Below are 16972 nucleotides of genomic sequence, written 5' to 3'. Positions count from 1 at the left end.
GACACATCCTGTCGGCGGAGACGAAAGTGCGATCGGGTGATCGTGTCGATCGGTGCTCGTCACGTAGCCAATGATCGGGGGTGGATTTGCTGCATGTTATTTTCCATTTGGGCTAGTTAACTATACTACACCATAGACGTAGTTGAGAAGAACTGGTGATGATGTCCAGAGTGGTATTATAGTCAGGTCTGTAGAACCTTACACCGGAGAGAGAGAGAGAGAGAGAGAGAGAGAGAGGGAGAGATTCTAGTGAGGTGTTGTATTCCAAGACATGCTGTCGCGGTTTCTTTACGCGTTTGCTTCTCTGAACAAAAGAATTATGTCTGGCTTCCCCTGGATATTGTCCTGCAGTACTCGGATCCTCGATCGGACCGGACCGAGAGGTACAAATTGTAAGTCTTGGCCGGATGGCCGCTCCGAGACACTCCAGTATGGTACAGCTGATGACACTGCCTGAGAGTACAGCCCGTCACTCGGTGCAACGACTCGGGGGTCAACGATCAACAATCAAACATCAATAGACCGAAATAGCCGCAAATAGCAGAGAGGGTCTTCTGAGTCTGGGCGAACCCGATCGCCCTTGGCAAGGCAGTTTCGATATCCCTTCTGCACTGCCTCATCGATAAACCAACCGTGCAAGGTGTATGGACGGGTTGTCTGTAAGTTGCGGCACTGTACGTGCATACATAGGGCACCTCTTGGCGCCAGGAACAGCCTCACCCCCTTTCCACCGACTCTGGCGTCGGGTACTGGCCCATTGTTGATGGCTGAAGCCAAGAAGTACCCACAATCAAGGGGTAGAATCACCACTGCCTCCCTGATATGTATGTATGCCCCCCCTGATCTTCCTGCCGCGCTTGGCAGTGCTGTTGTCAGCCAGTCCGCTGCTCAAGGTCGCACGGGGCGCATTCTGAAAAGTGAGCAATGCCCAGCCTGCTTGGCAGTTGGAACTATTAGACGCTGCTTGCCAAGCACGGCGGAAAGGGGTGGGTTTGTCTGCGCTGCGCTGCCGGGTAGATCATGATCTGCTCTGCCCAGACTGGAGGAGTGGAGGTGTTTCGATTCGATCGCTGAAGTCTTGGACTGTACGCCGTCCGACAGTGTAGGGGGCGTGGCCAAGGATGGCCATTGCAATAGTTGTATTGATGGTGGATTCAATTATTAGGTCTTGAAACTTTCAATGTGCTGGCCATTGTTTGTGCTTCTGTGGGATGTGTGCTTCTGTGGGATGTGTTTTTGAAGTCATCTCTGCCAAGGACAGTCAGTGAGGGCAAGATGCGAGCAAAGAGGGACAGTACAGACCAACTACAGCACCCCTATCAGATCATTCTTCTATGCTGGGCAGTCGTCGCTACTATGAACTAGCGGTCCAGTAGGAATTATTGTCTACGCGCACGAACCGCAACCTTCCCACAACCCTAAATGGTTGACATCCCGGGTAAACTCCATCTGGCGACAGTTGCATCGCTCCGGGGCCAAAAATGCCTCATACATACGCATCCTCTGCCCCTAACTAACTAATGCATGTCCATCCTGTCGTGAATAATACTTTAATCTAATTGCTCCAAAACGATCCGCTTATCGGGCGCCGCTAGCTTCTCGCTGGTGCGCTTGGTCTCTGCTCGTGCCGTCCTGGTGGTCTGACCCCTCCAGCACAGTTCACACTTTATTCAGGTAGTGGATGGGAGACCTTCTCCGGCCGGATCAATTAGGAACCCTTCCACAATCCCAATCCTTTCGAGCCACTGCCATTGGTTGTACCCTCGCGCCGACTACGGTCAGTCTCGTTGCAGCAAGCTCCCCCTGTCTTCGACCGCTGACCGGTTCGTGCAACCAGGAGGGGCTATGCCTGCTCCGGACATCTGTACATACATTCGCTACTGTGGGGGATCTCCTCGGACTCGCAGGAGCTTAGTGTATTATCGTGTTTTGCCTGGTTTCAGATCGGGCTCATCGTTCCTGCCCGCCGCCCTCGACCCAGTCAATCTGAAAAGAAGTGCTGAATCTGTAACACACGCGAGACGGGCGATGACTACTGTGGCCGGCCGCTGCCCGCTCACAAACGTGGCCGCCGTGCTCCATCCCGTTGCACGAGTGTCCTGCCGATCGGAGCGGACTTGCCATGTCCACGCGATGGTGGGCATGACAACGATCGGCCGGGAAGGGGGCAAGGGCCAAGAACCGGTCAGGAAGGTTTGATACTACTGTACTGCTGTACTGTGAGTGTGACGGGAGCCGATCGCGGTGGCGGCGAGGAAAAACAACATCGAGTGTAATGTTACGTCACAGGGGAGCAAGGGAAGGGGACCAAGCAGTCCAATAATTGATTCCAGCGCCAAGACGAAGCGCGCAGAGCGCGGCGGTTATACATAGAAACGGTGGATAAATCTGGATTTGGGATTTTGTGAGTGGTTAGGGCTTGACCAAGGCTGACCGGACCAGGCACCACAGGCACCGGCGGTCGTGACGCTTGCCATCCATGACCATGAGTTGGGGCTGGGGGGGCTTAGGGTTCGCCCCCGAGAGGGACTCTGGGAAGGCCAGGAAACGGAAACCCCAAAGAGAATAGGCAAGCGAGAACCCACAGTCCAGCATCCGTCAGTTAGTTCGGAGTGGACCACATTTAATATTGCGCTGGCCGCCGGTGGAAGTGATGGTCTCTCGAGAAGAGACCCTGATCCGGTTTAGTCGGCGACAAAATGCCTCATACTGCTGGGGGTTTCATGAGTATTTTTCAGGACTCCAACCTAAATCACCCGGTCCACTTGATGAAACAGGAATACAGGGATCCATCGGTTTACAGTAACTAATATTATCATCATAACACTGCTGATTATTATTCACGAACACTCCCCGTAAGAAATCACAGGATGAAACACCGAGGAGGCATGAGACAGAAATCCCCGTCGCCGCATGCATCCGGGCTGCTGAGTAAGGCTGTGTGGCAAAAGCGAACGCCTGGAAAAGGAAAAAAATAAAAAATTTCCGTACGGCGCTAGTCCCGAAACAACCTGCCGCTTTCCCGTACCAACGCCGTAAGTATCATCACTCTCTCATCCCACTTACACTAGCAACTTCCTTCTTTTCTTCTTCCGTTCCCCCCCCCCAAATCGTGCCTGGATCTTCCTGCTCTTCGACTTCTTATTTTCGACCTCTTCCCTCTCTCCCGTGCAAACAACTCTCCACTCTCCACCTACCTCCATACTTCGAGTCTTCGCATTCTTGTCGGCTCTATCAACCTCTGCGCCTCCCCAGCACAGACCATATCAAAAGTCTTGGGAGGCATCCGACATTTCCTCGGCGCTCCGTCTTCCCAGAGCTGTCATTCTTGCACAACCTGATTGCTCTTGGCGACTCTCCTGTCCAATCGCCACTCGATTCCACATCCTAGTCAATCATGCGTTTTATATCATGACGGCAGCCCTATCCGGGACACAATCTGTTCCGCCCGCCGGGTTGATCGATCTCCGTGATCGATCTTGAGAAAGCGTTCGCCAATTCAAGAACTACAACCGTCAACCGAGTTAAACATTGCTTCACAACTTTTGGATCTTCTTTGACACCTCCCAAATTCTTTGGTGGTATGAGAGAGCAGGATGGCCGAGTCCCGTGGCGACCGTCCGTTTTCGTCTTTCCAGAATCTCTTGAAGATGATTCTCTCATCCAACAACACAGCCACCCGGCCGGCGCACGACGATGCCGACCTGGCCGACGACGCGGATGAACCGCCAGATCACCATTTCCACCGTGCGACCACGGTGCACCACGAAAATGTCATCCCCACTCGTCCACCCATTCCGGATCGGCAGGAGTCGTTGCTCACCCGTGCCCTCAAGAGCAGCCCCGAGATGTCTCCTGCCGACCAGCACCCACACTCCCTCCACGACTCGACCTACATGTACCGCTCCTATCCGCACAGCAACATCAGCGGCATCTCCACGGCAGAGCTGACCAGCGATGGCGGCCTGACGAGCCCGTCTTTATCCAACACTCCCAGCCCACCTCTACCTCCGCAAATGATGGGCAAGCCAGCCCCAGTGCTGGGCCACAAGGATCTTGCGCCGAAGGTGAAGGTCGTCGACACCAACGAAACCACCGTGGAAGCCAACCTCGGACGCAAGCGATGCATTAGCTTTGCTTGTGGCCGCAAGACCGAACAACAGAAACCGCCAACCCCGCCACCTCAACCGGAAGAAAAGAAGGACGTGGCGCCTGAGCCGCTCAAGCGGCGGACTGCCCTCACCTTCGTGTGCCCCGGACGAGACTCGCCAAAGTTGCGAGACCGCTCGCCGGCAGCCACACGGAAGACTGCGCTCCGCACGCGCTGCCGTGGTTCCCCAGCACCCGTCGGCCGCAAGCCCTCGCCAGACCGACTTGACGCACCCTCAACAGACAAGGCCGCCGAGATCTCGACGCCAAAAGGTGTCCCTACCAGTGGCCTGGGCAAGTTTGAAGAATCCGAAGCTACTCGATTTCACGAATTCGCCAGCTCGGTTGAGGAGGACGACGAGTGGGTGAACAAGACGGCGGAATACACCCAAAAGATCACCTTGAACGACTGTATGAAGAAGGAGATTGCCATTCGAAAGCTTGGCGAAGAAGCCGACGAGGAGGCTGAGGAGGAAGACGAAGATGTCGAGGACGTTGCCGATGACGACTCGACCATCCATGACTTTTCTTCGGATGATGGCAACGAATCCGACAACGAAGCCGGCTTTGCGGATTCGGACGAGAGCGACGACGACGAGTACGAGTTCTGGGCTCCGTCGCGCCCGACTGCGAATCCTCTCTCCTACGCGGTGGACACCTTACCCCCGCCCATTGAACGTCGTGCCTCGAACACCTCTTGGGGCTCGATAACCGATGACCACCAAACATGGCTCCCGGCTCCCGTGCGGCGCATCGCTAGTGCTCGCCCTGCCACGATCTCAAAGATGCGCCCGGCCACACCCAACCTACCGGACAGCACTGATTTCGTTTGTGGAACTCTTGACGAGGATCGCCCACTCGAAGTTGCCTACAAGTCTTGCTTGGAGCAACGGCGTATGTCGAAGCGCGTCATCATCCCGCAAGACATCGACCCCAGCTTCCCCACCAGTGATCCGGAGGATGAGGAGGATGAGGAGGACTGGTCGAATGACGAAATCGAGGAGGTTGTCATGCGCCGTGAGGATTCGAGTCGCGGCCGAGCAGAGGGATCGGCTCGCAAGCCATCTCCGCGGCACTCGCCCAAGCGTATGGTGTCCCCGCCGCCGCCTCGTACCGGTCGATCATCTCCCAAACGCCTCAAGTCCCCGCCTCCCCGTCTGAGGATCAAGTCTCCTCTTCCCGATACCAGCAAATGGGCCGAGGATATGCCTCTCGCCCAGTCACCCGATGGTCTCAACATCAGCCACCTGGTGCAGCGGCGGCCTTTGGTGCGCACCAAGTCGTTGCCACGGACCCCTAACCCCTTCTTCACTGGGTTGGAGAAGTCGTACCGGTCGCAGGGCATTTCGCCCTTGACCGAATCCCCCGAACGTGAGCGGTCTCGCACCCGGGAGTTGCACATGCGCGGCCCCGTCGACATTGTCGAGGGCCTTGAGAAGAAGCGTCAGAAGCGCAAAGAAAAATTCTGGCGCCAACATTGCCGCAAAGCTGCCAAAGAGCAGATGGAGCGGCGGCCGACCCCCGGCCATGGAGCCGAACGGATGAAGGAGCTTGGCCTCGAAGTTGCTGAGAGGTGCAGGGCTTACGGTGTCGGTCAAGACACCCAGCTCGTCCTATCCGTTTAAGGCATTCCTACCCTACCCACCCCTATTCTACCCTGTACATATTTTTTTTTTTTACTACAGTTCGGTCTGTTACCCGGACGCCTTTCGCTTTACATACTTAACCTGATGATCCTTTTTCCTTTTTTAATCGTGGCGGATCTCTCTCTCTCGCTCTCTTTTTTTGCATTTCCTATTTGCTGCATGGGTTCCGGAGCATATACCCCCTTTGATATTTGCTTGTATGTGGATACAGCGGGAGGATGACTGAAGTATGATATGAACTAGAGAGATAGTACTATACCAATATTTCAATCCGATAAATAACAAGTCTCTATTTCTCCCTCTATGTACAAATCTCGGAAGACTGGGTTGTTGCCACCGCCGATCTTGCTGCCTGAGGCCACCACTCACCACAACCGATTCCCGAAAACATCACGGCAACCTGTCTTCTTGCTTCTCTCCCTCCCCGACTCCATCCACGCTTCAACCTCCAGCCCTTCTCTGGACTGTCCACTCCATTTCCTCTTCCTTCCTGTTGAGGCTCCTCCGTTTCCTGAAGTGCTTGCGCCCGTCACCATGTGGATCGTCAACTGGTGTAAGTGCCGTCCAACCCACCCATCACAGTGTGTATAAGTGTGTATAAGAGCTGGGCAGAGCAACAAGGGGAATATTCTTTGGACACTGCACACCGTCCAGGTCTAGCGTTGGAGTTGCTGGTTCCTCTTCCCCTGGATACCACGACTTCCAACACCCGGGGTGTTTTGAGCCGCGGTTCCCTGTGGTGTGATGCCTGTGACTTGGGAACAACAGGAAAACGGGAGCGATGTCACTCTGTATGCCGTTACTGATTTGATCTCATACAGTCTACGATGTCCTGGCATCGCTGGGTCTTATGAACAAGCATGCCAAGCTCCTCTTCCTCGGTCTGGATAACGCCGGCAAGACGACGCTGCTCCACATGTTGAAGGTGAGTGCTGTTGACTTGCCTGGATGACAGGGGTAGATACTGATTCTTCCATCTCCAGAACGACCGCGTTGCCGTCCTCTCCCCCACCGCACACCCGACCTCGGAGGAACTCGCCATTGGCAACAACCGGTTCACGACCTTCGATCTGGGCGGTCACCAGCAGGGTGAGTCCAGCCACTTCCCCCCTCTCACCCCTTCTGCGTCCACCTCATTCAGACCCTCTAATAATGTGTGATAGCCCGCCGCCTGTGGAAAGACTACTTCCCCGAAGTCAGCGGGATCGTCTTCCTGGTCGACGCAAAGGACTACGAGCGCTTCCCCGAATCCAAGGCCGAGCTCGACGCGCTCCTCGCCATGGAGGATCTGGCCAAGGTTCCCTTCCTGGTGCTTGGAAACAAGATCGATCACCCTGATGCCGTGAGCGAGGATGAGCTCCGCCACCAGCTTGGTCTGTACCAGACTACCGGCAAGGGCAAGGTGCCGCTTGAGGGCATCCGCCCCATTGAGGTTTTCATGTGCAGTGTTGTCATGCGGCAGGGTGAGTTTTTTTTTTGCCATCCTTTCGAGGATATTTATTTGTGGGATGCGTGCTAATTTGTTGTTCCCTGTAGGATACGGCGAGGGTATCAGGTGGCTGTCTCAGTATGTCTAGACAGAGTTCTGAGAAAACGAGACTCGCGTCTTCGCTGCAATTGCTGTCCTTCCATTGCTCAATCCCGCTGTTAGGCATCTTTGCTTTGACTTCTGTTTCTGCTTAAGACAAGCAGAACGCAAGTCTGGAGGGACTGGCTGACCGGATGGATGGACGAGACTCTCTGAACCTGGAATGAAATGAAATCACCCGACAACACCCCATTATCAGTCACCCTTTGCCCTAGCCCTATCGTCCATTCGACCCCCCATTTCACTGTTTCCCCATTATCTAGACCCCTCCCCGACTTCAAGTGCGGATGTCTACTACTATTCCTGTTGATCATGTCCTTATTACCTTACTACCTATCACTGTTGCTACAATCCATGGTTTTTAATTACGAATTCTTTTCGTGTTATCTCCTCTCTTCAGTTCAATTTGCTCGGTGTGTGGTTGCTGGTTGATGTACTATTGTACTTACTGCTAGGCAGTTGCAATCATCTTTAGCCAACAGACCTGAACCTCACCCAGACTTTTATAGGAAAGACAAGAACTAGATCTGTTTAGTGACCTTTTTTCGGTGGCTATTACAGATTGATCAGACTATAAATCGAACATATGATTACAGGGTACGCAGAACAGGACTTGACAACACCATTATCCAAAGGAATATGCACCGACACTCCGAAGATCAGTCAGAGAAGAGAACTGAAAAGAACCTGAAAGCAAGAAAAAGCGAAGCCAGCAGTCGGGTTTGACCTCGGCATGCGAAAAGATACGGCAGGTCAACAACGCCAGCGTTCTAATGTATGGGCTATTTCCCGTTCGCTCAGCTGTAGATACTCAGGGAGCCAGACCCTGCGACTTCTACCTGGGGCGATAGAGGGAGAGAAAACAAGGACAGGCGCGATTGATATAGATGCTGGTGATCACGTGCGACTGATTGTTCCTGAGCGGCGGCCCCACTTACATAGTCCTACCGACTTTTGCTCCTACTCCCTCCCTTGGCATGGCTCCACGCTTCAGTATCTTCACAGCTGCCTTCAGAAGAATACCACACTCTTCTCGAGCCACTTCACGAAGGCCATTTGTCAGCTTGTCCGCGGAAACGCCTATCGAAGAGGAAACGCTACCGCACTACGACCCTGAGGAATTCCACCCTGTGCACATTGGAGACGTATTCAGTGACAGATATCGGGTAACTGGCAAACTTGGCTACGGCGCCTACTCAACTAGCTGGCTATGCCGGGATCTTCAGTGCGTAAATACCTAAAGTTAGGAGACTAGCTTGCTAACCTGCCCAGGAGCCAGAGGTATGTTGTGCTAAAGGTGTCTACGTCACTACGAAAGTTCCCTACCGCGAGCGATCGCGAATTCAATATTTACGAGCATCTCGCGAAACTCAATTCGACCCACCCAGGACAGTCACTGATCCGAGAGCTCCATGACTCATTTGAGCTACGAGGCCATGCTGGCAATCACCGATGCCTCGTCCTTCAACCAATGCACATGACCCTCCTTGAGATGATGAGAATGAACCCACGACCATTTGACCTACCCCTCCTTAAAATGACGCTTAGACGGTTATTATTGGCGTTAGACTTCTTGCACACCGAGGTAGGCATCGTTCACACTGGTACTATGCCCTCTTTGAAGCTAAGATAAGAAACACCCTACCTAACTTGAGTTAGATTTAAAGACCGGCAATCTGATGCTCAGCCTAGAGGACAATACAATGCTAGGTGATTTTGCGGAAGAAGAAGCTAGGCAGCCGAGCCCTCGAAAGAAACTAGATGAATCGCGTACTATATATCAGAGTCGACAATTTCGTCGACCAATCGGAGGGAAAGGATTTGGTCTTCCAATCCTTTGTGATTTTGGGGAGGCAAAAATTGGGAAGACACATGAGACCGGTCCTTACGTGCAGCCCTATATATACCGAGCTCCGGAGATCATATTTGAGATGACTTGGGGAAGCGCTGTTGATATTTGGAATCTAGGCGCGTTGGTGAGTGCCGCGGGTAAAACCCTGTGTTACGCGCTCTACTAACTGATGCTTAGGTTTGGGATCTCTTCGAAGGGCGGCATCTATTTGGTGATATTTTTGATAGCGAAGGCAACCACGACCCTTTCAAGCATCTTGCATTAATGGTCGCTCTGATTGGGCCACCACCAACGAATTTTGTCCAGCGCAGTGAGACAACGCAACAGTGCTTTAATCACAATGGTAGCGCTCCGCCCTTACAGTCAGTTTGGGTCCTAATCTTGTACTAATTTCCTAGTAGGCGCTTGGATTGCTCATGCAGAGGCGACTGTGCCACTTATTTCGCTAGAAAGCCTGGAAGAGCGGCTTTCAGGCAGTGAAAAAGAGACTTTTATTCGATTTCTTAGATCCATGCTTAAGTGGCTGCCAGAGGAACGCAAGACGGCGAGACAACTCCTTGAAGACCCATGGTTGCTTTAAATTCAACAATCTTGTTTCGATCACTGTCCGTGAAGCCTACAATCCAGTGCTCTCCCTCGTGTGGATCAGCGGATGTGTTGCAGTACCACTGCCTCTAATATAGTGGTGAAACTGATTTCGAACTCTCATGTATAGATCTCAGCTATTCAAGATTTATCTTCTTCTGAAGAGATGGAAACAACCTTGAACTCACACCACAATTCAAAGGCTTGGGCTGTGTATGCGCCTCTGCAGGCTAAACTCAAAAAGTGCTTCCTCCGTATCGAAGCCGTGGAATGATTGAAGGAGTTGGGGATTAAAGTTATGTGATTCGTCCATAACCATCATTATCGCCTACGATGCGTTATCACTCAGAGACTTGGCTACTCTCGACAATGCCATCGTCACAGGTGAGCTGTCTTGTCTGGAAACCATACTGCTGGTGTCCTAGAGGTCGAGACGTTACTGACAATCTGGAAGCGGGAAGTACTAGAGCAGACCAGATGGATCAGCAGTACCAAGCAGAGATTCCCCCATATGCATGCATGCATGGCACGCAGAATGCGCCAAACGGGAACTAGAGATGCATTGCCCACTCCATGCAAGGGGGCATCTCTTCCATCCTGCAGATCTGGAACTGGTCTACTTATCTCTTTACGGACTTTCTATCAAAACACGGGCGATGGATCCGCTAGCTAGCCTACCTAGTCACATGCCTTGTTGGGAACAATGTACGTAAACTAGTGGGAGCAAGACCCAATTTTACCAGACGAGGTATTACCAGAGCAGGAAAAGGAACAGAGAAATGGATGAAGACTAGAATAAGAGACGATAAACAAACAGAAGACAACGACATGAGCTTTCAGAGAAAAAAGGCGAGCGGAAAGGGGGAAGAAGGTAGGGAAAGAAACACTCAAGACAGCACGAACAAACCAGTCCCACCCCTTCCAGGATGCCGAAAAAGTAAAAACCGTTCCAGATGGTAGGAAACAAAAAAAGGAAGACAAGAAAAGAAAACGACTCAAAAGAGAACTCATTCAACTCCGCTTGGTGTGTCACGCAGGTTTCGGCCATGAAATGATGATCTGATGCGGGGGGTTGTTCGCAAGTTCGCACGGGTGCCCGGAGTTTGTTGCTTGTGTGGTGTTGGAATGGGTTGAAAATATTATCGGCTTGTTTCGAGAAAAAGAAAAAAACGAGATGATAAGGAGGCCGGCACCGTTGTGTGGGGTTTGTTGTGGGAAGAATGGCGAGTTCCCTCGATCATCGTGCATCGTTTCGTACTGTAGAAATCCGGGGACTCGCGGCGGAGGATGTATGAGTGGTGGATGTGGTGGTGTGTGTATCATACGTGGAGGCGCCGTGAAAAGGATTGACCGTCAAGAGACTTTATCTCCGCCCGAACCTGCTGCACATGGGGAAGCTCGTATTGATTCTTTATTTCTTCTTTTGCTTGCGCGGAGGAGTAACGGGCCCGCCGGAGCTCATGCCACCGTAGACGTACTTTTGTTTCTTTTCGGCTGGTTTCAAGATCTATGCAGAGAAAGAAAGATGTGGTAAGTGTGGGAAATGCCTTGACAAACAAAGACAACTCACCTGGAAGGAACAGAGAAGGCTCTCGTCGACACTCATCATGGCTCCCGCATTGTCGAATTCACCGCAGTAGTTGGGCGCGCTGAATAGAGTGACCAGCTGACGCTTCGAGAAGAACTCGTACCCATCCTCCACAACTTGATGCGCGCGGCATATCAAATCCATGTCGTGCTTTTGCAGGAAACGCGAGACCACATCCGGACCAAAAGTGAACGATACACCACGGTCGTTCTCGCTCCATCCTGTGATGTCTTTGTCGGGATCGGACCACAGAAGATCGCAGAGGAGGCCGCAGTCGGGGATCTGTTGTCAGTGTCAGCGCATGGGGCCTTCAGCTGCAGAAAGCTCGGCCAGAAGGAACAAAAGAGAAAACGTACATCTGTGGGGCGCATGACCCGGCGAATCTGCTCCATAGAGTTGAGATCGGGGCTCAGACCTCCGTGCATGGTGAAAATCTTCTCATCAATGATGGCTGCAATGGGCAGGCAGTTGAAGCAATCTGTGAACGTCTTCCACAGCTTGATGTTGTATCGTCGTTTGCACTCATCGTAGAACCCATAGATACGGTTGATCGAGGCGCACTCGTGATTCCCGCGCAGAACAAAGAAGTTCTCGGGGTACTTGATCTTGTATGCCAGAAGGAGGCAGATGGTCTCGAGCGACTGCTTACCACGGTCGACGTAGTCGCCGAGGAAAAGGTAGTTGGCCTCCGGAGGGAATCCGCCGTATTCGAACAACCGCAGGAGATCGTAGTATTGGCCGTGGATATCACCGCAGATCTGGGGAGAGAACACGTTAGACCCGCGGGCTCCGCCTTTGAGGGTGTAGACACGCGATTTACCTTGATCGGGGCCTCCAACTCCAGCAGTATCGGTTGAGAGATGAAGATCTCTCGGGCCTTGGTGCAGAGATAGCGAATTTCGGACTCCAACAGCTGCACCTGCTTGCCCGGCCGGCTGCCCCTCACCTCCAGCAGCCGATCAATGATAGAGTCCAGATCCACTTCCTGGTCGGCCATGTCGGTCGGCCTCTAACGAATGACACGAAAAAGAAGGAACGGAAAAGAAAAAGAGGGATGGAGGGACTCGAGGGAGGAAGGGGTGATTTCCGGAGCGATCGGGAGGACGGACGGTGAAGATTTGATGACGCGGCGGCTATGTCCTGTCACACTCAGGGTGAAAAGTTAGCGAAGCCTCTCAAGGATCCTGAGATGATTCAAAATGGGCTGCACATGGGGTCACGACGATGAGACGCGTGTTTTTTTCTTTGCTGTCATTCCCCCTTGAGGGAAGTTTGGGTGGGCTCGTGCGAGGGAAAACAAGGACCCGACAAAGGTGACCTACCAAACCAGACTTTTAACGAGACCAAGAGACTCAAAGAAGAAAAGAAAATGGCCCTACGGCCGCGGAGTCAGGGGTTGGACAGAGAATCCAGACGAGGTGGACGATGCGCCTGCGGAGAGTGTGTCGGATGCGTGGATAACACGAAAGGGCGACGGGGAGCGGCTCCTGGGCGCCTCAACGGAAGTTGGGGCTGAGCGAAAGACGGTGGAAGTCGATTTGGTCAAGGCCGTGAACTTAGCAGACGATAAGAATCGACGCGATGGCGATGGGTTGATGAGGCTGAGAGAAGCGGGTTGTGATGGTGAAGGAAGGAGGGGTGTGGGAAGGGAGTCAGGGCAATCAAGGGAGAAATTTTTTTCTGGGACTTGGAAGTCTTCGCGGGGCGATCGGTCGGGGTGGGAGATGACAAAGGTCGCAGGGAACCAAAACAAACGAGGACGAGCGTGGGAAACGGAAGTCCGGGAATTGGGAATGGAAAGAGAAAAGAGAAGGAGGGAGAAGTGAGAACACGAGAGAAAGCGAGATTCAGGCGGGCGAGAAAAGCGGGAAGCGGTGTTTGCATTGCCTGTTTGGCTGGGCCGTTCGTTATATATAAATCCGACCTCTGTAGGCCTGTCGGTATCACGCCTTTGCAAGATTTACTGTACTCAAACTGCTCATGATGTAGAAATCTCTGTCTCTTGCTGGTCTAGACTCGACTGAGACTTAATTTTAGGATGCAGAGTCTATAATGTCATTGTCCTGCTAGTCTCCACCAGGCACCATCCCGATAAGACCGGCGGTACCGAACCTTGACAGTAGCAACGATTTGCCTAGGCAGTTCTATATTTACTGCAGAGTATCTCTGCATATCTCCATGCTCTTCAACCCAGCCGCCTCATGGAGCCATAATCTCCACCTAGACAACGATGATGAGCATTACAATGACCCCGATTAGGCAGAACCGAGTCCTGGTGGATCAATGAACTGGCAGTCGCCCCTGCTTTTCAGCATCGCGGTATTCGCTCACGACCTGTGCAGAGGGGGATGGATCGGGCTCGGGCGGATGGGGTGCGGTGACGCTCTCGTCGACGCCGCCGGGAGTAAGGCTGTATGAAATGTCTGGGTTTTATGAGTATGGGACTGGGAACTGGGCCCGGCAGGGGGATGAGATGCATACATTGATGCGATGGGATCCTTGACCATGTATCAAGTATCCAGCTTGTTACGACATATATATTATGCAGACTGCATTATTTGTGGTCGGGAAGAAGAAGACTTGAAAAAACACGGTTTATTTTGAGAATCGCTCTTCGCGCCTCATGCCTCATGCTATCAAAGACAAACAACAAAAACAAAATAGCACAAGGGGAATAGGGAAAAAAAAACAACAATAGCACAAAATCCACCAGCGCCAACTCCAAGGTACAGACAGGACACGCCAGTACGTGTCGTTTCGGAAAACGGTAAACACAACAAAAGCACAATAAAAGCAGGAGGTTCAAACGGCCGTAAATTTGTTCATACATCCGACCCGCCATATCTCGTGAATAGCCAAACAAATCAGAAAACGCCAGAAACAATGCAATTGGACGGGAGAAGAGTCGTCGAAGGAAAGGTCTTCGTAGAGTTGAGGAGTAGTTCACTTGTGGCTTCGGGGTTCGTTTCAGCCCAATAGACGCAAGAATGCCACATCGATGTTCTCGGAAGATTATGAAAAGTGTATCCTGAAAAATAGGAAGGTAAGAATCGAAGATCGTACCCGTTTTAGCCGCTCAATGTCCTGCCGCCGCTCACGAGAGCTTGGCCGTTGGCGCGGGCAAGGGAGGAGGCTGGCAGGGCTGTCGAATGATCCAAGCCCGAGCTAGCCAGATGAGCAGTTAGATCCTTGTGAGAGCTGTCCCAGGCATGGTCTCCCAGTACCGTGAGCCAGCCATGGCCCACCTCATGCCGCAGAACCTCCAACTGTTGACGGCAGAGTTCTTCGTCCAAGGACCAGTCCTTGACTTGGGCCGACGGTTGCACCAAGGATGCCTGCAAGGGTGGAGGACTTGGTGAGGTGACCTGCTTTCCAGGGCTCTGGATGCTGGACGACCCAGATTGAGTTCCACTATCCAGCTTCCATTGGGGATCGGAAGGGAGTAGGATAGATGGGTTCATCGTGGTTTGGATCTGTTGAATCGGGAGCACCGGAGACATCGCTGCGCCCGTACTGCCGAGTCCATCCGCCATAAAGGGATTGTCCAGTGAGAGGTCGACGATCCGGCGCCGTTGAATCTTCTTTCGTCGATTCGATCCCCCTTCACCTTCATTCCGCTGCACAGCCCGCAGCCGCGAGTCCTCCGCATCCTGTGATGACCGCGACGCTGCAATACCATCGGGGAGTACGGCAGTGGCGACTTTGTGTACAACCGTTGACTGATCCGCCGCGTTGGACCGCACAACCGGTGCACCTTCCGGCTCGGCTGCTCGGTCAACGAGCTGCTTTCTCTCCGTGTATCCGGGGGCGCGGCCGTCGATGATGATGTCTTCTGAATAACCAGGAGTCCGACGGAAGAGGTTCATGATCGTGACGCGATAGCCGGAGTGTGTCTTGGTGAACGGGTTGCCAGCCACCCAGATCTCCCGTATTTCAGGGAGACCGGTCAGTCGGGCTATCTCGGTGGGGTCCATGAGGTTGTTGTCACGTAGGTCCAGTCTTTCGAGAGACAGCAGTCTTTCGACGCCAGCGAGTGAACGGAGACGATTGCCGCGGAGATTGAGGGCTGTAATAGCAGGAAGGGGGTTCCGGGAAAGCGAATGTAGAGAATCTATCATACACTGAGAGAGATTGAGGGCTCGCAGAGACATCAAGGATGCGAGACTGTCGGGGATCTCGGTCAGAAGGTTCGCGGACAGATCCAGGGAGTTCAACGTATTGGCTACGGGGGCCAGACTGGCCGCGGAGACGGACGTTAATGAATTCTCCGGAAGACCCAGATGTCGCAAGAACCGCCATTTGGACGGGTGGAGCACACCAGGGAGAAGGGTGGAGGAGCTGCCAGTGCGATAACCGCCCGACGTCTCACTCGAGTTTGAGCTCCCTGAGCCTGTGCGTCGGATACGGGACGGCTGACCCCGGCGGTGGCTCTGCTTCGAAGTGGGTGGCCGAGTCGGCGAGATGCTTTCGGTCCTAGCGCGGATCTTTCTGTCTGCCCCTTCCGACTTAGCTCGTATCATCGAGACCGCTTTGGGGCTACTGCTGGTCCCCAAGGCAGTGTCTGCGATAGGGGACCCAGGAGCAGAAAGGGGGATGGGGTGGTCCATGCCCGGGTGAACCGGCTGGGAACCTGAACCGGTGCTGGCCGGCCATCCGAGCGGCGGTGATTGCTGAGACTTGGCGGACCGCCGGCGGCGCCGGTTGCTATCATCCAGCACGATCCTCGTCAGCAGGTCCGCCGGGTCGTCCAGGTGGGCACGCTTGATGGACAGGGTGCGCAGTTGCTCGGACAGTCGGTCCCAGCCGTAGAAAGAGCGATAGTCTATGTCAATGATCTCTAAAGCACTCAGGTTTTTGAAAGAATGCAAGGGCACCGCCGTTTCAAAAGGAAATTCCTCATATCCACGGATCAAACGAGCGCGGTGATCCGGGGCGAGGCGCAGACAGGGGATCTTGGTGAAGGCAGAGTAGAGATACTTCAGGTCTGCTTCTAGGGCCGCCTTGGCTTTCTCCGATCGGGAGGGGGAGTCCTTTGAACCAAGGCCAAATGAGGACCAGAGGCCACTCATACCGGACATGACGCTACGAACGCTGGATACGGAGTGGATGGAGTCTCTATCCCCCCTGGACCGTTGGGGTTTATTGAGAAACGAAACGTAGGACTGCGACACCTCGGTATGGATGTTCTCCAGTCGAACATTCATGGGGCCCACGGCAATAGAGAGGTCCTCGAAGCGGGAGAGCAAGTAGAAAAGATGGTGGGGGGTCAGGGTGAGCTTGGCCGGCTTCAGGGTTTGCGACGTAAACTTGAGCGCACCGAAGGACAACGCCGATGCCAGGGAGGTCGAGGAGAAAGAACCCGCGCTGGTCGGGGACTGGGGGGCGGCGCCATTGGTCTTGGAGGGCTGGCGTCGCAGCTGGAGAGCATTGGCGAGTGCCTTCTCGTGGGTGCGAACGAAGCCGGCGAGATTCTAAACGGGGTTAGTGGATGTTGAGGAACGAAGGGTTTGTTCGGGGCTCACCTTGATGAAGAGTTGTCCATCTTCTGTGTTGAGTTTCTCCAT

At 53.4% G+C, this 16972-nt stretch overlaps 4 protein-coding genes across 4 annotated transcripts; 2 read left to right on the top strand and 2 right to left on the bottom strand.

Moving 5' to 3' along the window:
• Nucleotides 1-3596: 3596 nt before the first annotated feature.
• PFLUO_LOCUS7224 (uncharacterized protein) lies at nucleotides 3597-5774 on the top strand (the record flags this gene model as incomplete). Its single annotated transcript, XM_073784845.1, has 1 exon — nucleotides 3597-5774. One exon carries the CDS (start codon nucleotides 3597-3599, stop codon nucleotides 5772-5774), a length of 2178 nt encoding a protein of 725 aa, XP_073641259.1.
• A 555-nt stretch (nucleotides 5775-6329) lies between these two features.
• Nucleotides 6330-7372, top strand: PFLUO_LOCUS7223 (COPII coat GTPase; the record flags this gene model as incomplete). The annotated part of the gene is made up of 5 exons (XM_073784843.1): nucleotides 6330-6348; nucleotides 6617-6720; nucleotides 6779-6884; nucleotides 6959-7258; nucleotides 7332-7372. 5 exons carry the CDS (start codon nucleotides 6330-6332, stop codon nucleotides 7370-7372), a joined length of 570 nt encoding a protein of 189 aa, XP_073641258.1.
• Nucleotides 7373-11231: 3859 nt separating this feature from the next.
• On the bottom strand, nucleotides 11232-12405 carry PFLUO_LOCUS7222 (type 1 serine/threonine-protein phosphatase catalytic subunit glc7; the record flags this gene model as incomplete). The annotated part of the gene is made up of 4 exons (XM_073784842.1): nucleotides 11232-11327; nucleotides 11391-11690; nucleotides 11765-12166; nucleotides 12229-12405. 4 exons carry the CDS (start codon nucleotides 12403-12405, stop codon nucleotides 11232-11234), a joined length of 975 nt encoding a protein of 324 aa, XP_073641257.1.
• A 2071-nt stretch (nucleotides 12406-14476) lies between these two features.
• Nucleotides 14477-16972, bottom strand: PFLUO_LOCUS7221 (uncharacterized protein; the record flags this gene model as incomplete). Its single annotated transcript, XM_073784841.1, has 2 exons — nucleotides 14477-16879; nucleotides 16931-16972. 2 exons carry the CDS (start codon nucleotides 16970-16972, stop codon nucleotides 14477-14479), a joined length of 2445 nt encoding a protein of 814 aa, XP_073641256.1.

Source organism: Penicillium psychrofluorescens, assembly GCF_964197705.1.
Source record: "Penicillium psychrofluorescens genome assembly, chromosome: 4".
NCBI lineage: Eukaryota > Fungi > Ascomycota > Eurotiomycetes > Eurotiales > Aspergillaceae > Penicillium > Penicillium psychrofluorescens.
Note: the sequence above shows the minus strand (reverse complement) of the source record. Positions and strands in the feature narration are given on the sequence as shown.